We start from the raw sequence: 21,677 nt of genomic DNA on the forward strand, positions 1-21,677 counted from the left end.
ACTCGTGAGAATCATCCTTATGATTCATGTGTTGGTTGATCTGTATGGATGGATGATAACCTGAGATGTTTATCTGTCTGTCTGTCAGTTTGAAGCAGCAGGCTAAAATGGCCGAATATTGTCGATCTATTTTCGGAGACGCGCTGTTGATTGACCCTCTGGACAAATACCCCGTAAGCATCGCACACTCATACACACACACTGTCGGTGCTGAGTATCTGCAGGTTGTGTGTTCTTGGTGAAGCACAGCTCCGACCGCACTGTCGCCTCCGTTGTGTGTTTGCAGCTGGAGTCAGGCGTCCCCCTGCCCAGTCCTCAGGAGCTGATGGGCAAAATCCTCATCAAGAACAAGAAATCGCACAAACCCTCCAATAACACGGACACCAAACGACTGACGGACCAACCTGCCAATCAGAGCAACGAGCCGGTGTCTCCTAGCAACAACACAGGAGGTAAGACACAAAGACACAAGGACTTTTTTCAGCCTGGAAATTCATGTGAAATGTGTTCAGCTGTGCCACAGCAGACTGTAACGACTCTCAGGCTCCCGCAGCTGCATAAGGCTGAAAGCATTAAGAGCAGACAGCGTTCAGGCTTCTGCTCGCTGCGCTAATCGTCAAAGAGAGAAGCTCTCAAACTGTTTGCACATAAAATAGACGTAGATCCTCGCAAGTGTGAGTCACCAACAAATCAGCATCCTTTTTTAAAAGGTGCAGCGACGGCACGGCAGCGTCAGCGCAGCCACAACCCCGAATATTTTTACATATTCAAGGAACAAATCGAAGGCGAGGGGGACGAGAGGGACGCGGAGAAGAACGAGATGTGACATGAGATGAGATGAGTTCAAACCTGTGGTGCATAATTCTTCCCGTAATTTCTGGACTCAGAGTCTCTTCAGAAGCGACACCTCTCATTATTTCCATCATGATTTTGGCCAAAGTGACAGATCTCCTCCTTCTGCCCCGCCGATGTCTCTGGTTTCCTCCTGCAGTCCGCCGCCCCTCAGGGGAGGTCTCGGTAATGAGCAGGACATCCCAGAAGAGGTCGGGAGCTCAGAGCGGCAATTAAAGAGAGGCGTAGGGGGAAATCAGGGAGCCTTATTGACACATCTGATGTGCAGATCCTGAAAACAGGTCTGGGACTGAGAGCCAGCCAGTACACAAAGAGCAGACCAGTAGCTGTGATGAAGTACGCACTCATCCGCTGACCGTGACCCTTCAGTCAGCGAGCGCCTGAGTGGGCTGAATAATCACCTGCAGAGACGTTAAAGCAGGAGGTTGTTTGTTAAAGCGGAGGCCTGCGTTTGGTTTATATTCAGGTCTGTTGTTACAGATATGTCAGATACTTTGTGGACATTTCTCCGGCTGGTTCATTTGTGGATTGATTCTGTCGTTTAACCAGTTAAAACCAGTTATTGACCAAACTGCCGACTGGTTTCTTAATGATAATCTAAATCTTCTTCATCAGCTGTTCTCATGGGCCTGAATTTCTCCCACAGGATGTTTTATTTCCTCATCTTCATGCAGGATTTGTCACCAGCTTTGGCGTCGTCTGTTTACACTTTTCCTACCCTTCCTGTCCAGTGAAAACGACGTATCTCCAGACATGCAGATATTGATTGTTTGTGCTAAACTGAAGGATGAAGTTTTCCTTTATGTCTGGAGAAAATTCTCCTCCTTCTTCAGCTAAATAAACTCTTTAAAAAGCCTCTTGGATCAGGTGAAAATGCATCGTCTCAAAGCTGAAAACAGGCTGTTTTTCTGACTTTTTAGAGATACGTGGTTCTCACAGGACGGCCAGGCTGCAAACATACAATGATCTTATAGAATATGATGCATTAAACCAGCCAAGAGTGTATAAAGTACTTCAAATGAGCTTAAACATCTACAGCAGTGATACTAATCCACAAACAGCAGATAGAAAAACACAGAGCATTTTACTGCATTATGGGTACTTTTACTTTGATTCTTTCAGTACTGATAATACTGACATACTTTTACTTAAGTACACTTTTGAAGGCAGGCCTTTGCTTGCAGTATTTTCACATTGTGGCATTAGTACTTTTACTTTACTTCCTCTTCGCTTTGTCATCTGGACACGATGTCGAGTTTCCTGCTTTGATATTTGAAAAAGAAGAAGAGGTGAAGCGAACGATGAGGATGAAGACTTGTTTAACTTTAATCTTAACAGAGATGGAGGCTGAGAGTGAGGAAGATGATGATGATGAAGATGATGATGGTAAAAAGGTCAGTGGTGGTGGCCGCCCTCGCTGCTGTCGCCATTCATCAGTGTTTACAAGTATTGTTTGTTTTGGTTGTGTTGTTGTTTGTTTGTTGTCATTGTCGCGCACTCAGACTGTTGTTGTTGTCGGTCTTTTGTTTACATTCGCTGCTTTTCGTATGCGTTTCACTTCTGTTGTCGTCACTGCAGTGTGTTGCTGTTTACTTATTTGTGCTGTCGTTGTTGTTAATTCTGAACTGTTCTTCTTCTGTTTTGTTTGTTTCATCGTCTGTACTCTGAGCTTCAGAGTACAAACGACGATGGCCGACTGTTCGCCGCTTCGAGTTTTGATTGAAAGCGTTATCGATGCAGCAGAAGCAGAGATATCGTTTTACACAGTTTCTTATGGGATCCTACATTACCCACAATGCACCCCAACAATGCAAACAATACAATGCAAACACTTCAGTCGGAGGTGCGCTTGTCTTAAGCCAGTAGCGGCTAACGTAGCTTCAAGCTGCTAGCCAACAGCAGAGATGAGGAGCAGCTGCAGAGGTCCGATAAACTCACTTCTGTCGAACTGCACAGATTTATTTTTTCATTTTCAAGCTCGTCATCAACTGACACTGACTCAAGTGACATCACTCGAGGCAATTCGTCACATTCTGCACAGCTCCCCCTGGAGCCACAAGAGGTTTACCAAAACATGCAGTCGTACTCCTCAACACCTGTAAACAGATTTAATGTGTAAAATCTGCAGGTTCAGACTAAAATCTCCAGCAGGTGTGCGAGGAGTCACCAGGTCGTTTGAAACAGAGCAGTCGACAAAACAGCTTTTCAAGGACTGTGAATCACTGCAACCACGAGAGGTCCTTGAACACACCACCATAAATATGCGCAAAACATATCGGGCTGATGAGTCCAGTCGAATGTGAGATCAGCAGCAGACAGACATGACCAAACGAGTGACCCCCCCTTCGAGCTTTAGAGACAAAAACCAGTGACAACAGATGCAAACAAAGACAAGAAGCTGAGCAGAACTGCAGGCCTGCTGTGAGAAGACGGTTAGCGCGTTTGCACATGTGTTTGTGCTTAAAGCGTGCGAGGACGTCTGAGCTGGTTCCCTGCTTTCTGTTGTGGCGTTTGTTTAACTGTTCACTGTCAGGTGACGCTGCTGTTTGGGCCTGAAAACTCCTGACTGCAGTTTGTAGGAGCTCACGTCTGTCCTGTGTGTCTGTTGAACGTGCCGGCCTCATGTTATTGGACTGTTGAATTCAGCACTCTGCCTTCAGGATCAGCATCATCTTCACCCCTAAACTTTATTCCTGGTCTCGTTTATTTCAGGGCTCAGCAGAGCGGGAGGCCGTGGCTACAGAGGAAATGTCAACGCTGGTTAACTACGTCCAGCCGACCAAGTTCAACTCCTTTGAAGCCTCCAAGAGTAAGAAAAGCAGATCAGAGACGACGCACACAGACACACACTCTGTTTTCAACAGAACAGCAGCCGTCCTCAGCTCTCTCTGTGCAGGGATCAGCATTTCTGAGCAGCACTTTCTCTCACACTGATCTCATTGTTTTTGGACTGTAAGTTAAAAATAAGTTGTGTGATGTGTCGTCAGGCTTTAATGTGACGCATGCAAAGTTTGAGTCTTTGCATTTAAACACAGAAGCATAAAATTAAACAGATGGAGAACGTTATGACAGTAAACATCCAAAGAGAAATCATGTTGAAACCAAGAAAACTGCTGAAAAATATCTGTGTGTGTGTGTGTGTGTGTGTGTGTGTGTGTGTGTGTGTGTGTGTGTGTGTGTGTGTGTGTGTGTGTGTGTGTGTGTGTGTGTGTGTGTGTGTGTGTGTGTGCGTGTGCGTGCGTGCGTAGAGGCTGCCCGCTGTTACCACATGTCGTCTTTTGTGGAGACCAAAGCTTTGGAGCATCTCACAAAGTCACCCGTGGAGTTTGTGGAGTATCCTTGGCCGCGGTCGCAGCACACCATGGCAACTGCTTCTGTACTTTGTGTTCTTCCTCCCTCTTTGATGCTTTTCTGCTGAGCAACTTTGAACGTGTCTTTTCATTTCGGTAACAGCAGTATTACCTTTGAACGGCCGCGTCAGTACCTGCAGCTGTTGGTGCCAGGAGCTCCTCTTCGGCTCGTTTCCACCTGACGTATGCTAATCATAACGCGGTCATGACTGATGCTGTGCTTTTGGTCTGTGAATGCAGCCGTTTCTTCTTAACTCCACATTAAACAGATATAACAAGTCCCAGCTGAGTCGCATCTATCCGAAAGGAACCAGAGTCGACTCGTCCAACTTCATGCCTCAGCTGTTTTGGAATGCCGGCTGTCAACTGGTGGCCCTCAACTACCAAACTATTGGTGAGAGTCCTTTGACCTCTGACCTCCAGTCTACCAACAGATAAAAAAATAAAGGCAGCAGCTGAACCATCATTTTTTGTACATTTTAGTTGTATTGTTTGCACTTTTAATTGAGGAGCGCTCTTTGCGAGCTGGTCAGATCTTTGTCCTCTGGCACCCTGGTCGTCCTACTTTACCGCTCTTCGTCTGAAAGATGCAACAAGCCTGAACGGCCCTCCGTTTGATGTTATCCTTTCAGATTTGTCCATGCAGCTGAATCTCTTCATGTTTGAGTACAACGGCCGCAGTGGCTACAGACTGAAGCCTGAGTTCATGAGGCGGCCAGACAAACACTTTGACCCCTTCGCAGAAAACACGGTGGACGGCATCGTAGCCAACACGCTCTCTGTGAAGGTACAGCAGTTCCTTCAGGTCGAAGGCTTTCTGGCATCTTTCAATGAGACCTTCCTCGTGCGATACAAGCAGGCAGTACTTTCTGTGTAATATTACTTGTGTATATTTGCTTGTATCCGTCTGTGTCTATGTGTCCGTGTGTCGTAGGTGATTTCAGCCCAGTTCCTGACGGAGCGGCGGGTGGGTGTGTATGTGGAGGTGGAGATGTTCGGACTTCCTGCGGACACCAGGAGGAAAGCGCTGAAGACCAAAACCTCTCAGAACAACAACGCCATCAACCCAGTGTGGGACGAAGAGCCGATCGTCTTCAAGAAGGTGAGAGACGGCGGAGAGACTGAGAGATCGGATGTCATTCTGCGAGTATCTCACCTGTGAACTGTCCCACAGGTGATTCTTCCCACTCTGGCCTCTCTGAGGATCGCTGCTTTTGAGGAAGGAGGGAAGTTCATTGGTCATCGGATCATTCCGGCGTCGGCCATCAGACCAGGTAGTGTTTTATTCCAGATGTGTCTCTGGCTGCGCTTAGAGTTCTTTTATCTGTGAGATCTTAGCTTTGTTTTTTGGTGCAAACTGTTCCAGTCTGGTTTCTTCATCTATTTATGTCAATAAAGTTAAAGTTTCTTCGTTTTCACGACCCTACATTCCAGTTTTCCTTATTTATTAGTGTGAATGCAGCACTGTGATTCTTTAAAACTGTCAAAACTTTCCTGAACTCGAATTATGATAAATTACTGTTGTCTTTAAATACACATCATTACGTTAATCCGTAACTTGGAGGATTGAAACATCCATATTTTGTTTTCTTATGCCTTCAGTGCCTCTGTGGACAGCTGCCATTCACCACTTTAAATGAAATTACTGGTGATTTGTCTTTGTATTTCTGTCATTATGTGACTGATATTAAGCTGCATCGCTCTCTCTTACTGTCTTGGCAGATTCCTACATTATTGCTTTTCCCTGAAATAATCCAAAGGATGGTAACGTCTGTGCTGTGAATGTTTCCTTCAGGTTATCGTTACATTGGCTTGAGGAATGAGAAAAACCAGTCTCTGATTCTGCCGGCTGTGTTTGTCTACATCGAGGTCAAGGATTACGTCCCGGACACCTTCGCAGGTACGAATTTCAGCCTTCAGCACTTGAATTATTTTTTATTTAAAAATGAGAAAAAACATCAAAGATGAAACATGTAAAACTTCCCAGAGGTTTGCTGGCAGGATTGTTTTTCTGTGACCTCTAACACTGCTGCCAAAATGTCTGTTTGTTCACAAGAAATCTAAATGTTAAATGTGCAGATTAGCATGAAACTTAAAGAGCACATTCACGCTCTCAGCTCTGTGGAGCCACCTGCAGGTCAAAGACTGAACAATTCACTTGTGAGTGTTGAAGCATCTTTACAGAAACAGAAACTCTTCCTAACGCGTTTCCAGAGTGCAGAATAAACCTTTCTCACTTCTTAATATACCGTTTTATTCACTCTTGTCAAGGGAGACGCATCAAGGGAGACGCTGACGGGGTCAAAGTTCAGGGTCTCAGTTTTTGAGCCGCCATCTACAAACAGTTCACGTGTCCACCATGATTGTTAGTATCTGAGACGAAACCACGTCCATGAGACCCTCTGAGCTCTGCCTTTGTCTTGTCCTCTACATGTCCTCCACAGACGTGATAGAGGCTTTGTCCAACCCGATCCGATACGTCAACCTCCTGGAGCAGCGGTCAAAACAGCTGGCGGCTTTGACACTGGACGACGTGGAGGAGGACACGCAGACCGAGGTCCGTCCTGTGTGTCCTGTTTGTCTGTCTTTGTCCTGAAAGCAGAGCGTTTGTGACTCTGGTTGGTGTCTTCGTCCAGGATGAGACAGACACCTGCGCCGAGCGGAAGAACGACCTGAAATCGGCTCCGCTGGAGAACGGACTCAGCCCCACCTCCGGCCCTGCAGGCCACACCCCCGTCGCCACCACGCCCAAAGCCTCCGCGGCCAATCAGCAAGCAGCTACGACAGGTAGCATCCGCCTACAAACGAAGACATGCACACTCACTCAAAGAGAGTTTCAAGTACATCTAAAATATGCTTTCTGTTTCAGATGCAGCCAAACCAGCAGCCAAGACTGAAGATCTGGTTTTAAGCATTTTGATAGGTCAGTGTGTGTGTGTATGTGTGTGTGCGTGTGTGTGTGTGTGTGTGTGTGTGTGTGTGTGTGTGTGTGTGTGTGTGTGTGCGTGCGTGCGTGCGTGCGTGCGTGCGTGCGTGCGTGCGTGCGTGCGTGCGTGCGTGTGTGTGTGCGTGTGCGTGTGCGCTGCAGGATTCATGGAGAGACTTTCTGAACAGCACTGGTGATTGGTGATGATTGATTAAAAGTTCTGTTAATAATGTGAAACCCATCAGTTCTCCAACCTTTAACAGGAGAAAGACGTTCAGAGTTTAATGAATTCTTCTCTTAAAACGTGCTGCACGCGTGCTTTTGCTGACAGATATTCCAGTGTGCGCCCTCGAGAGTCTGCAGCAGTCGAAGGTTTACCAGAAGGAGCAGAGACGTCAGTTTAAAGAGCTGAAGGAGTTAGTGAGGAGGCACCAGAAGAAAACCTCAGAGCTCCTCCGGGAGTTCAACAACAAGTACAAGAAGATGGCCAGACAGTGCAGCAAGAGCCGGTACGCACACGTCAGTTCATTCATCCAGGATCCCTCCTGTGCTTCGGTTTAATGCACGGCTTTGTGTGTTCACGTGCTGTTCAGGGCTTCGTGTTCGGACAGCGAGAGAGACGAGCGCCTCCAGCAGCTGAGAGCCGAGCAGCAGCAGCAGCTTCTGGCTCTGAGGCAGGAACAGTACTACAGCCAGAAGTATCTGCAGAGAGAGCATATTAAGATGGTAAACCAAGCCTGGGCAGGGTCTCTATAATTAGATGAACTCATTTAAAGCTGCCTCTCTGTTGCAGGCAGCTTCTTTGACAAGGGAATTTCAAAATAAAATCCCCCCAAAAAGACAAAATGACAGACTGAATAATGTAATGACATTAACAAAATAAGATTTCAATAAAAAGCTGATGCTGTAAAATGAGGTGCAGTTCCTCAGTGAAGGTCTGCAGTAATTAGTTCTATGTGTCGCCTCCAGTACGAGCGTAAAATCAAAGCAGAGTTTGTGTTTCCTCCAGCTGACGGAGCGGCTGAGCAGCCTGGCCGAGGAGAGTCACAACGCCCAGATGAAGAAACTCAAAGACATCTGCGACAAGTAAGTTATTCGCCTGGGTGTTAACACAGAGAATGACACTGTTAAGAGGAACTCCATCAAGGCTGGAAGAGCATTTCCTCTGAGCTGCTGCGGGCGGCTTCAGTACGTACAGCTAAAACCTCAGATGGCATGAAGCAACAAATCTGACAAGTAAAGCTTTAAGAAACAAATCAAGGTCTTTAATATGTCTGAAAGTTTTTAGATTCGATATTTTGGGGTAATCAGAACATCTCAGGACGTCAGCCAGTGTTTTCAGACCTCTGCCTGCTGCAGTTTCAACATCAATTAGAGCATTTTCACCACATTTTCAATGTTTTCCTGCTGCTTCAGGGAAAAAAAGGAGCTGAAGAGGCAGATGGATCGAAGGAGAACAGAGAAGATCAACCAAGCGAAGACCAAAGAGAAGCATCTGGCAGAAGAGTACGATCCACACACACACACACACACACACACACACACACACACTCACACACACACACAGCGATGTTAAGCCACTGCACCTCACGCTAGACACCGGGTGTAGCTCCTTCATCTGCTCCACACGCTGATCCATCCAGCTAGAGAGACATGTTAAGCGTCTGACTGTGTTCCCAGGGAGAAGATCGAGATCAATAAGTCCTACGTCAATGAAGTCGTCCAGAACATAAAACGGGTGAGAATCCGTCTTTTTCTGCAGCCTGAATTCTGCCGAGACCGTGATGAAACTTTCATGCTTCTGTCTCTGATGAAGCCGTCATGAAACGCTTCATAAGACTCTTTGACTGTCTGTCTGTGTTTCCGTCCCCAGCTGGAGGAGACTCAGACGAAGCGCCACGATCAGCTGGTGGAGCAGCACAACGAGCTCCTGCAGGAGATCCAAGACCAGAAACCAAAGGTAGAGGTGTCTGTCTGTCCTCCCATCACTTCCTGTTCCCTCACCTCCTTCCATCAGAGCTCTGCTGCTGCTGTCTGCGGCTCCACGCCCACGCTGTTTAAAATCAGTGCTGACGTCAACACGGGGCGTTCGAGTGATGTAACGTGCCCTCTGGCAGCCATATTGGAGCAGCCCAACTGTTGGCAGTCATGGCTGACAACAGCTGGCTGCATTTCTAAATGTACAGCCCGTCTGTCTCAGCAGTCGGAAATAGACACGGCGAATTCCTGTGTTGAGTCATCTGAGTCTTTGTTTATATAATCTCAGTTTTGTTCGCATCCGCTGAAGAAAGCGATCCATAATCAATCGCTTCTGTGCTCTCTGTCCAGCTGCAAGGGGTCGTGGAGGCGGATTTCCAGGAGAAGTTCCAGTGTTTGCCCGGGGAGATCGAAGACTTCCTGCAGGACAGGAAGGCAGATTTCAGAGGCCACAGCAAGTCGCGACCGTCCACGCCACACGAGACGCTGTCGGAGGAGGACTGAAGACGAGCGAAGAAGAAGAAGAATCAGTGGAGGGACCCACGTAAGAAAGGCTCGAACAACAGAGGGAAACACTGAAGGGACGCAGAAGAGACGTGGAGATTATAAAGACTGTTCCTTTGCTTTTAATGGAAGAAGGCTTTAATGGTTTGTTTTTTATTCCACTCGAGCATGCACTGTGCTGAACTTCAGCGTTTAACCACAAACCATTTAGTCTCACTTCCTGTCATCTGTTACTTTGACAGACAGCTGAAACACACTTTGTACTGCATGACGACTCTATCTATCTATCTATCTATCTATCTATCTATCTATCTATCTATCTATCTATCTATCTATCTATCTATCTATCTATCTATCTATCTATCTATCTATCTATCTATCTATCTATCTGTCTGTCTGACAGTTTGTGCTCTGCATCAGTGGACATGCATCAGGTTTAAGGCCTGTCTTTGTTTTATATGCACATGCAGAGTCACTATGAGTCCAACCTGCAGCACTGATTCATGTATACAGACCACAGCGTCGCTGCCGTCACCTCAGCTGGATTTTTAAAGCGTTTATTTATCACTATTAGCAATCCTCTGTTTCCAGTCTATCTTTACTCAAGGGCGTGGGGTTGGGGGGGGGGGGGGGGGGTGTATGATCCTCTCTCACTCTCCCCATCCAGATTTATCCACCACATCTTGCTCGTCTAAAACTGAGAAAATAGAGTTAAAGTCCAGATCACGCTGCTGGCTTTAAGCATGCAGGATGACGTGCACAGACAACACACATCCCACAGTGCAGTGTGATATATGGGAGAATACACACAGGCAGTATTTTTCAGTGATTTTTACAGTTTTATGTTGCATCGGTACATCTACCGTCATGTAATACTTTAAGGACATATTATCGGGACGTTTTTTTGAAGATTTTTTTAGCCGATTTATCATTTAGGAGCTGACGGTCGTCCATCGATGAGTGTGTTTACACACTCGTTGTCGAATGATTTCGGGTGAGTGAAAGAGTTTTAATGTGATTTCAGAGGAGAAAGAGAACTGTGTGTACTTTGTATTTAAGATTTATGCTATAGACTACCACTGGATCATTTATCGTGTCCTCAATAGTTTGATTATGCACTTATTTATTTCTTTATTTTGGGATAAAAATGCATCTCAAAGGAACTTTCTGTTAGGTCATTCAAAGATCGAGATATATGAAGCTATGACTGTTAGCCTAAGATATTTATGAATGGGAGGGGATTTGCTTCAAACATTCTGGCAGAATCAGCTGTTTTGTGACGGGCAGCAGCAGCATCCATCACTTCCTCCCGCTGCTCCACAAACAGCCGGACGTCCCGTCAGGCGAGGAAGAGCCTGGAAGTCTGCTGCCACTGCATGATTTCTTTGTTTTGGTGTCGAAGTTGTTTTAACAGAGTTCTCGGTCTGATGATCTATTTATTTATTAACTGTTATTTTCACCTTAATTAAGAACGTAAACGGTTTATAAAGCTGTTCCAAAACTTGTGCAAAGTCGACCTTTTTTGTAAAAATGTAAAATGAATGGAGCTCGTCACTCTTTGTACAGTGATCTTCCAGAAAACATCTGTTCTGTCGCTTTTCTTCTGGCCTAACTAAGGCTCAAGCTGCGTTCAACAAGCTTTTCGCAGGGAACCGTCGCCTCCAGTTAAAGCCACTGTTGATTGAGATCCATCATGGCCACGGTCTGTTCCTGAGCCTACTCTGCAGCTTCAATGGCAATATTCAGACTGAGCTGCTAACTCACAAACCACCTCAAATTATCTGTTAAAACATGTTTCAGTCTGGTGGCCGAGGTTTCTCAGCGAAGCGCCTTGTTGAGCGCAGCCCTGCTTTAGTGATTGAACTGAGCATGCTTTATTGTCTTGGATTTCTCTGCCAGTTGAATTGTTTCTTGGTTTTACTGAATGCTATTTTAACTGAAAGACTATTAAAAGTATTTGATCTAAAACTGAGGCGTGGACGTTCCTCTGCATCTCGGCTGCAGCGGCGTTAGAGGACAGGAGGTAATCACTGCTGTCAGTCACACCCACACAGAGCCGCTGCATTCGTGTCCGTGAGCGCGATGATGTGGGCTTTCACGGAGAGACGCTGTGCTGGAGCTGTCACGGGGGAGGAAGGTGGAGGCGGGATCTCAAGCTGAGCGATGGTCTGTCAGCTCCTGCACTGACAGTAAAGTCAATGCTTGTATGTTCAGTATGTGCTGTTTCTTATTGCTTCTTGTGGGCAGCTTATGTCTTTGTCGATTTGCACTGTTGCCTTTGTTGTGTCACGTTATTTGCTTTGTTTTACTATTTTTGTTACTTTCTTCGTAGTGATAGTCCATTTTAACCTTTTCCACTTAAAGTGAACCTTCAGTTGGTCTGTTTTTTCATCTCATGGCTGGAAAAGTTTTGCTCAAACCCACACAATTTAATTCTTCATGCCAAACATGTCAAGGCAATTTCCCCCAAAAAATGTGGTTTTATCGCAGTTCTGCTGATCTCTTTTAGCCTCTTTTTGCTGGTTTTACGGATCATTTTCTGTGATTCAGACTCACCGCGTTCATCAACCCTGTTTACAGCAGCAGCTGCTTTAAGTAAAGAAGCTCAGATAAACACTCTGTAGACGACCTGTCCAGCACTGAACAGTCAAATATCACCTTTTTGGCTGATGAGGTGAACTTGTTGACCTGCAGTGTCCATCCAATAGACGTAAAAGTCCAATATTCACTTTCTTTTAGCTCCATTTTTGGTCTCTACCAACTCCTGAGGGAATTATTTGGCTATTTAGCTGCTAAACGTTCCACTTTCTTCACCAGCTAGTCTCTGAATGTGTCTGTCTGCTGTGTGCTGCTGAGCAGGTGGTGTACAGGAGGAGTTTTATCGGTGCTTCGTCGCTGCCTGCTGTGGAGGGCGGTGACAGCCAATCAAAGCAGTGACTTTAGGGGCCAAAAAACCAAAACAGTGAGCTGAAAGTTGCTCCATAGCTCTGTGAGATGATCCTTCTCATGTGATACCTTTGCAGTCACGTGATCTATTGTCACGTTAAAAATCTTGATTATTGCTGCTTTAATATGATGATATGTAAGAGATGTGTGTGTTTCAGCTTGCTATAAGGTTCTACTGCCCCCAAGTGGCAAAATGTCCATGAACGCACCATATAAGCATCAAACATTGGAAATAATTACCATATAGCCCACAGTCAGTGTGAAGAGTGGGACTACTTTGATGCTCATTCAAGCGATTATTGAACTGTACACTGAAGAAACAGTTTATTTCTTCTGTCATGTCCACCACAGACAAAATTAAACTCACCTCAGTTGCACTGGAGGTGAATATCTGGTATCCTGGAAGCATAAAAATTGCCCCTGCATGAGCAGAAACCAGCAGAGGTGAGACTGCTGTCTTTCCTGTTCTTTCCAGCAGATGGCGGCAGAGAGTCGAAAGTGACCTTCCTCTCTCGCCGTAGAGGAAGAGCTGCAGCCTCAGCATCAGCACCAGCAGAGACGTCTCCAGCTCGCCTTCTCCTCCGCTCTGCTCTCCTCTCCGTCCGCTGCGGATCATCGGCCTGCTCTCCCCCCCATCGGACCCAGCCCGCCATGGACAACTCCGGCAAAGAGAAGGAGGCCATGCAGCTGATGGCTGAAGCCGACAAGAAGGTCAAAGCGTCCGGATCTTTCCTCGGAGGGATGTTCGGGTAAAGGATGCTCTCATTCTCTCCTCTGTCTCTGTTTACCTCCCCGCTCTCCCCCTCCCTCTCTCTCATTTTGGTATGGGGGAGAGATTCCTGCACGCAGGGCCCATCAGAGCCCCTCAAGTGCTTCTGCTTTCCTGGACGGAGAAATATTCTCATAATACTCGCGCAGCAGAGCTCAGATACGAGCCTCAGAGGCCCCATCAAACCCTGCATTGCTTTATTTATCCCCATAATCTGCTCTGTTCGTCCAGGAGCTGCTAACTGTGACATTGTGTCCTTAAGACAGATCCGAGGATGTCCAGAGCGTCTTTTTTCCGTCTGCTGTGTCTCAGAAATGTGTGCTGTCATCGCAGATAATGTGGCCTGCGTGTCGTGGCCTGTCACGCACGACAAATGTTAATGTGGCCCAGTGTCACGCGCCGCTGCTGCTGCTGCAGCAGCCGCTGCGGGTGGAAGTGAGCGGGCTCGTGTGGAGCGTGGGGCCGGGGGAGAGATGCAGGGAGGCGGGGAGAGCAGCGCAGAAAGGACGGTGCGAGGGGGACCAGGCGGAGGGGATGCGGGGGCTGCTTTTTTTTTTTTTTTCGTCCGTGTGTGTGTGTGTGTGTGTGTGTGTGTGTGTGTGTGTGTGTGTGTGTGTGTGTGTGTGTGTGTGTGTTGGGGGAGTACGCGTGAGAGAGAGAGGATGGGAGTGGGCCTTCATGTGTGGGAGGGGCGGATGTTTACATGTAAAATGGACACACTGGAATATAGATAGATAGATAGATAGATAGATAGATAGATAGATAGATAGATAGATAGATAGATAGATAGATAGATAGATGGGCAGAAAGGTTCACCAATCAACTGGCTGATTGATCAGTTGACTGACTGACTGAGGCTATTGATAGATTGAGTGCTCACTCTGGATTGGACCCTTTTAAAGAGACACAGTATTGAACTGAAGGAGCTGCAGGTGGAGCCAGAATCTATACTTCAGAGTTACGTTGAGCAGTTTCAACCAAAGTACTTCCCTCTATTTTATATATTTACCTTTGAGCTGTTGCACGTAGAGAAATTGTAGATGAATGCAATGGAGTAAAAAAAAAAAAACTAGGCTCAATTTCTGGCTCAGATGATGGAAACAAACATGAAATCTAATTCACAAAGAGGTATAAGAAACATCCTAAAATGAGCCATAAGAAAACCATCAAAACCAGTTTAGTCTGTTCATTTTCAGCTTGACTGATGCTCGAGGAACCAGTCTGTTTCGAGCTTTTAAACCGAAATAATTCACATAGCTGCTGCATAATGTTGAAATCCCCTCGATCACCTGAACCCCCTTTTTCAAATCTGTCCACATTTTCCATCTTCATGACACAAAATCAATGTCACAGATCGATAACATGATCAAATCTTCTGGAATCAGGCCTCAGACCTGAGAACTGAACTAGGTCACATCTGTTTTGGCCTCATGGGTTCCAGCATGTTTTTTTAATGAGCCCCATTCGTTTGACACACATGTAGGGAACATGTGACGTTTATTTTCTAAAATCTGTTTAGAGGAAAAGTCCTTCTGAAGAGGAGGTTTGGACGCTTTGCAGCATCTGTTTGGAGCAGAATAAACAGGATTTAATATCTTGATCGTCGCATGTTTTTCTGCAGCTGCTGGATCCTTGAACATTTCCGCCGACTGTCACACTTTTCCCTGAAGTAAAAACTTCTGTAAACAACAGAACAGAGGAGTCAGCTTCCCTCAGCCACTTCTGGAAATGCACAGAGAGATATTAACTTTGGATGCAGTAACGGCTGGAAATCACATTTAGCAGATGAAATTCTATCAAGGCAAATAAAAGTGCATGAATGTTCTGCACTTGCATGCAATAAATCTCAATTTGGGACCTCGGCTGCTTGATTCAGCGTCCCCCGGGTGGGTTCTCCTTCATCAAATAGATGCAGAGCTGCGAAGTCAGAGCTCTGTCCCGTGCTGAGTGATGCACAGTAAACTCTGTGCGAGCCAGTTCACGCCGCAGCCACAAATCAGACATAAAGCACGAGCTGGATGAGAATAAACATGAGTCAAAGATGACACCGGGGTCTGTCTGAGATGTATTTCTCTTCATACTGTGTGAAATAACACCAAATTTACGCCTCATAGGAGGGAAAATATTAGATTTTTGGGAGTTTCAGCTGCAGGGTGAGCTTACCTCAGCTGCCCTCTAACATGACGTCCTTCAGCTGGACAAAACAGCGTGCTGCTCAACGGTTTGCAACGTTAAAGGGAACGTGAAAAAAGGAAATTATTTTGTTTTGTTTTGTCTTTGCTTGTGCTTGTGTGTGTGTGTGTGTGTGTGTGTGTGTGTGTGTGCGTGTGTGTGTGCGTGTGCGCGCTTTGTAGGGGAAACCATAAGGTGGAGGATGCCTGTGAAATGTATGCCAGAGCAGCCAACATGTTTAAGATGGCAAAGAACTGGAGCGGTAGGTGACACCTGCATGCACACACACACACACACACACACACACACACACACACACACACACACACACACACACACACGCTGTATATACGTCACATCTTCATACTGCATAATAAACACACATAAATCTGCACAAACAAACAAACTCCCACGCTAACACCCACACACAGACATGCATTTATTTCAATGTTTTTCCTCATCCACATTTTAACAGCATATAAATGATTCACCAGCCGGCACAGAGTACGACATCACCGACAGCTTCAAACACACACACACACACGCTGGACTCACACATGAAGATTCAGCACAGTGTGAGCAAATAACCGGCGAGCGCTCTCGATGTGCCAATAATAGCTCCCGCTGAGCAGAACTGAGCCGTTTAGATGTGAGTTCTGCTGCGACACGTCGACACACTGAATTGTGAACGCAGTCACGTCGTCCAGCGAGGGCGCAAATTAAAAAGTGAGGAGTGTTTGGAGTGCGTTTGCATTCAGCTTGTCCCATTCAAACTATGACTGTGTGTGTGTGTGTGTGTGTGTGTGTGTGTGTGTGTGTGTGTGTGTGTGTGTGTGTGTGTGTGTGTGTCTAGCTGCGGGGAATGCATTCTGTCAGGCTGCTCGGCTCCACATGCAGCTGCAGAACAAACTGGACTCCGCCACCAGCTTTGTCGATGCTGGCAACGCCTACAAGAAGGCCGACCCACAGGGTGAGCACTGCTGTCACACACACACGCACGCACGCACGCACGCGCGCGCGCGCACACACACACACAGTTAATTCAGGTATCAGGATCTCCTCCTTTGCAGCTCTGTTGTGTCGCAGTTACTCTGATTTAAGATGTGTGTATCTCATCATTACATCAGGCGTTGCTGTTTGGCTCAAAGCACATAAACAAGTTAATGCTCAGATTATTGATCTTATTGTCGTCTGGATTTGGACATCACTTGTCTTATCACCCAAACATCCTCCATAAACAGTCCTGCAGATAAGATGTCGCAGGTCAAGGTGGTCTGAACAAACACCAGTCAGCCTCCGCCCTCGGGCCCATCCAGTGACACAGCGGAGATCTTGGCGTCATTTTCGATCAAACTCAGCTCAGACAGACACGTTTAATCAATGGTTCGGTCCAGTTTTCAGAAACATTTAGGGATTAGACCATTTCCATTATTCAGTCTTTGCTCTCCTGCATCAGTAAGAATCAGAAAGGTGATCACTTTATTGACCCTGCAGCTTATAAAGCCACTGAAATCAGCTCCACCTCTACCAGCTGCAGCTAAAGCGATGAACACGTGAATGCATCAATAATTAGAATCCAGTAATGTGTATTGATCTGAAACGATCCGCTGCACATTCAATGCTTTCACTTTTGCTACCTCAGGTATATTTTGATGCTAGTATTTTTGTACTTCAGTCAGATGTGGAATGCAGGACTTTTACCTGCGTATGTCCACACTGTGGCGTTGCTATTTTTACTTTCCTTAATAAAAAACATCAGAGCGCTTCTTCCTCCGCCAGTGTTTAACTGCCTCTTCGCCTCCACAGCTTTGATGAAAGGGGAAGCCTCTGTTTCACTTGGCAGTGAGAGTCTGGACCCTGAGGTGGTGCTGCTGGAACAGGAAAATGGGTCCCTGGCTTGCTTTTAGTAGCTGATATCTGGGTTATGCTGTAACAGCCTTCCTGTGACGAGCTTAATAAAATACTGCCGGTTAGCAGGTTAGGAGTCACAGTGGGAGGAAGCTGAAGGAGTTTAATTTGACTTTGTGGACTCGGAAGGCTTCAGCGGACTCGTTTTCTAACGTTCCTCCTTCTTATCTGTCTGCTTCCAGAGGCCATCAACTGTCTAAATCAGGCCATCGACATCTACACTGACATGGTAAGCTCTGCCTCAGCCACTGAGCCGCTGTGTCCTGAGACCACTGCTCTTACCTCTGAATAATACCCTGTGTGTGTGTGTGTGTGTGTGTGTGTGTGTGTGTGTGTGTGTGTGTGTGTGTGTGTTGCTTACAGGGCCGGTTCACCATTGCAGCCAAGCATCACATCACTATAGCAGAGATTTATGAGTCTGAGCTGGTTGATATTGAGAAGGTGCGTTGGGGGGGGGGGGGGGGGTAAATCAGGTCGTTCTCATTGATTCTGTGCTGACGTCTGTTTTGTTTTGTTTGTCTTTTCTCTTGTTTTCAGGCCATTGCCCACTATGAGCAGGCAGCAGATTACTACAAGGGAGAAGAGTCAAACAGGTAAATGTGCTGTCTGAGCTGATATACAAAACACACACACACACACACACACACACACACACACACACACACACACAGAGCTCAATCGATTAATCAATTCATCTGTTAACACAATATTTTGATCATCTATTGACAGTCTGAGTGCATTTTTGAGCAAAATGACTGCATTACATTATTAGATTATTACATTACAGTAATGTGAATATGTTTGTGCGTTGGACTGTTTGATTCAAGTAATTCAGAAAATAATTGGCACATTGATTAATGACGAAAATGAACTCATTAGTTGTAGCTGTTTACTATGTGACAGTATATAATAATGCATGTGTGTAGTATAAATACAGTATATATACTGTTACCGGTGGCAGTGCAGTAATATTTTGGACACTAGTGCAGCGAGTTACACTGAGAGGTGATGAGGTGGTCACTCCCACTCCCACTGAGAGGTGACAGTGAAGCCTGGAGGGCGAGCGAGACGTCGTCCATCTGTATGAACGCCGGCCTGGAAGATGTTCCTCGTTTTACTTTCAGCCAGTGAGCATAAAAAGGTGGAAACGCAGATCAGTCACATACTGTCAGTTAACTTGTGGGTTTCTTTGTGTTTCAGCTCGGCCAATAAATGTCTTCTGAAGGTGGGACACTACAGCGCTCAGCTGGAGCAGTACCAGAAAGCCATTGAAATCTATGAACAGGTAACAGCTGAGTGCAGAATGATTCCCACACCTGTGTGACGGCATCCCTTCAGTGGATATCACACTCGTGAATAAAATGCAAACCTTACTTTTTCACATTGTGATGTAAGGTGTCATGATGCAGTTTTGTCTATGATGTGAATAAACTTTATTTATATTGAACTTTTCTTACTGAACAAGTCAAACATCACAATTTAAAGTCCCGTTAAATTAGATTAACACTCGATCATAAGAGCCATCGGATCAAATTCTGCTTTAAAAGTCAGATATTTGGTGTGTTTCTGTGTGTGTGTGTGTGTGTGTGTGTGTGTGTGTGTGTGTGTGTGTTTCAGGTCGCTATGAGCACCATGGACAATCCTCTGTTGAAGTACAACGCTAAAGAGTATTTCTTCAAGGCTTCGCTGTGTCACTTCATAGTGGACGAGCTGAACGCCAAGGTAACGCGCGCACACACACACACACACACACACACACACACACACACACACACACACACACACACACCTGAGCTCATACAGAGACAGTCAGACAGACACCTGCACACGTGCATACTGATACACACACATAAAGGATGCCAAGTGACAGTTTTAAATAACTTAAAGTCCTGTGTGGTAGCTAATATTAATACATGTGTGTGTGTGTGTGTGTGTGTGTGTGTGTGTGTGTGTGTGTGTGTGTGTGTGTGTGTGTTTCAGTTGGCCATAGAAAAGTATGAGGAGATGTTTCCAGCCTTCTCAGACTCCAGAGAGCTCAAACTGTTAAAGGTAAATTTATTTTTCCTTCGTCATTTCTTACATTTCGTAACGTAATCTGTAACATGCTCACCTGAGCGAACTCGTCAATACGTGAAAAAAGGCTTCTGATTGGCTGAGAGTTCTCATTAAGAGCAAGAAATGTCTTCTACAAACCTGAGATGACGAAGTTGATCATTTCTTTTAATGAATCTTCCATGTCGTAGCATTAGGACATCACCTGCGTAGTATTAGAATATAATTAGAATTGTATAATCATTATTAATTCTAATTATATAATTATGGTCATATGGCTGAATCCATAAAGGTTGAAAACACTGTGACATCATCATCATCACACCTTCATGTTACTTCGCCGTCTAAACAGGGAAGTTCTGTTAAAAGTGTTCAGTAGTGGTGCAGAGGTACTTGTACTTTACTCGAGTATTGTCATTTTTTGCTACATTATACTTCTACACCACCACAATTCAGAGGCAAGTGTTGTACTTTTCACTCCATTGCATGAAAAATATGAAAATAGTCAACAAATGAATTATGATCATGCCACAGAAACTCCTAGAAGCCCACGAGGAGCAGAACAGCGAGGCGTTCACGGAGGCCGTCAAGGAGTTCGACTCGGTGTCTCGCCTGGACCAGTGGTTGACCACCATGCTGCTCCGCATCAAAAAGACCATCCAGGGAGACGCCGGGGACCTGAAATAGACCAACGTAAAGATAGGGGAGAAAGGGAGGGAGAAGGGGGGGAGAGGGGGTGGTAAAATGAGGAGAAAGGAGGAAGATGGCAGGAAGAAGAAGAAGATAAGAGAAGAACGATGAGAAGAAAGGGGGGTATGAGGGAGGGTGGGACTGAGGGAGTTTACAGTTGTACATATCAGTCTGCATGTGACCCCAACTAGCTAAGCATCCCCTTGAAACCACCTTTAGATGCCCCTGTGTCCCCAGTCCTGCAGTATTGCTCTCGTAACACTGGACTGAACTGTACTGAAAGAATGGATTTAAAAGGTGTGTGTGTGTGTCTGTGTGTGTGTGTGTGTGTGTGTGTGTGTGTGTGTGTGTGTGTGTGTGTGTGTGTGTGTGTGTGTGTGTGTGTGTCCACCACAGTACGGTGAATCATAATATCTGACGGGAAAGTGCGCAGTTCATAACAGATTTAAGATAATTGAAAAGGAATAATAATGTTATTTATGAGATGATTAATATTTATTGTCAATACTGAAGATATTATTTATTGTTTATTATGGTGCTCAGTGTTACGGTTTGTCTTAATATTTTAGGTATTAGCCCCTCTCCTCTTTTACTCTCCCTCACCTCTCCCCCTCATCTGTTCCCCCTCGTCCTCTCCTCGCCCCCACACCCCGTCCAGTCGGTAATCTCACCCATTGTGATTGGTTGGTTCTTTGTGTTCTGGCCAGTGGTTGGTCGGTGCGGTCAGCCTCCAGCGCTCGCTCCCGTCTCTGCCTCGTTTGTGCATGTCTGTTGTCATGTTGATGTAAGTGTTCGCCGTGTCGTGCTAATGTGTGAAGAACATACATGTAGCCTGGTATCATTTGTGTGAAGTCAGTAAATATGTACCTCAGATACCGAGTTGAAATAAAAACATCATCGCTCCAGATATTTGACTGCTGTTTGTAGTACACACTTAGTCAAACTTAGTTTAAAGCAGCGAGCAGCAATCTGGACCAAAGATTTTAGTACAAAATAAACATTTAGAGCTTGTTTTACGCCACACAATGACTTATTCCATACTCTTTTATATGCAGTTTCAGGGGTTTTATATCATCTAAATGGCCTCCTCTCGCACCATTAACATTCACACTGAGAAACTGCAGGCAGAGAGGCTACAAGCAGATGAACATCAGGGTTAAATGAAAACCATGTGACTGCTCAGGTGTGGGCTGCATGTGAGTGATGACAGCAGTTCCTAAACACTGATTTGCATATTCTGTGTGTAGGTTTGCAAATGGATGATAGGAACATATGAGCGGTTGTGTCGCAAATTCATAAACAACAAATTCATAAAGTGATATGGCAGGTTGTCAGTGCTTATGATTACTTGCATATGACGAGTAATTTATTAGCTAGCCTATTTATATTTATCTTTTAATAATATTACCACGTAACTTAAACTTTGACCCTATTGACCTAAATGTGTCAACACCAACCAAAGATATATCACTGTGAATTTGCATAAAAAGCTTGAAAACAAAGCACAGATTGAGGTTTTAAGTGATGCTGG

The 21,677-nt window shown here is 45.6% G+C and overlaps 2 protein-coding genes across 2 annotated transcripts in view; both read left to right on the plus strand.

Annotated features, from left to right (window-relative positions):
* plcb1 (phospholipase C beta 1) overlaps positions 1-11,577 on the plus strand; it is a 22,239-nt gene extending 10,662 nt beyond the window's left edge. Inside the window, exons 12-32 of the mRNA XM_070978328.1 lie at positions 1-4; positions 89-173; positions 287-452; positions 2,191-2,246; positions 3,565-3,661; positions 4,101-4,185; positions 4,472-4,596; positions 4,835-4,989; positions 5,137-5,304; positions 5,377-5,476; positions 5,998-6,102; positions 6,647-6,759; positions 6,839-6,989; positions 7,072-7,125; positions 7,460-7,637; positions 7,722-7,854; positions 8,138-8,214; positions 8,545-8,634; positions 8,809-8,866; positions 9,002-9,088; positions 9,457-11,577. The exon at positions 1-4 is cut by the window's left edge and continues 79 nt beyond it. Of these exons, the coding sequence (XP_070834429.1) occupies positions 1-4; positions 89-173; positions 287-452; positions 2,191-2,246; positions 3,565-3,661; positions 4,101-4,185; positions 4,472-4,596; positions 4,835-4,989; positions 5,137-5,304; positions 5,377-5,476; positions 5,998-6,102; positions 6,647-6,759; positions 6,839-6,989; positions 7,072-7,125; positions 7,460-7,637; positions 7,722-7,854; positions 8,138-8,214; positions 8,545-8,634; positions 8,809-8,866; positions 9,002-9,088; positions 9,457-9,609 (2,240 nt within the window). The 3' untranslated portion in view covers positions 9,610-11,577. The remainder of the gene's footprint in view (positions 5-88; positions 174-286; positions 453-2,190; positions 2,247-3,564; positions 3,662-4,100; positions 4,186-4,471; positions 4,597-4,834; positions 4,990-5,136; positions 5,305-5,376; positions 5,477-5,997; positions 6,103-6,646; positions 6,760-6,838; positions 6,990-7,071; positions 7,126-7,459; positions 7,638-7,721; positions 7,855-8,137; positions 8,215-8,544; positions 8,635-8,808; positions 8,867-9,001; positions 9,089-9,456) is intronic.
* A 1,501-nt stretch (positions 11,578-13,078) lies between these two features.
* napba (N-ethylmaleimide-sensitive factor attachment protein, beta a) lies at positions 13,079-21,053 on the plus strand. Its single transcript, XM_070978336.1, has 10 exons — positions 13,079-13,304; positions 15,679-15,758; positions 16,350-16,466; positions 17,587-17,633; positions 17,768-17,845; positions 17,942-17,997; positions 18,605-18,689; positions 19,022-19,126; positions 19,385-19,453; positions 19,991-21,053. The coding sequence occupies exons 1-10, from the start codon at positions 13,207-13,209 to the stop codon at positions 20,141-20,143; spliced, it is 888 nt and encodes a 295-aa protein (XP_070834437.1). The 5' UTR covers positions 13,079-13,206; the 3' UTR covers positions 20,144-21,053.
* Positions 21,054-21,677: the final 624 nt, after the last annotated feature.

This window comes from Chaetodon trifascialis, chromosome 13, assembly GCF_039877785.1.
Source record: "Chaetodon trifascialis isolate fChaTrf1 chromosome 13, fChaTrf1.hap1, whole genome shotgun sequence".
Taxonomy (NCBI): Eukaryota; Metazoa; Chordata; class Actinopteri; order Chaetodontiformes; family Chaetodontidae; genus Chaetodon; species Chaetodon trifascialis.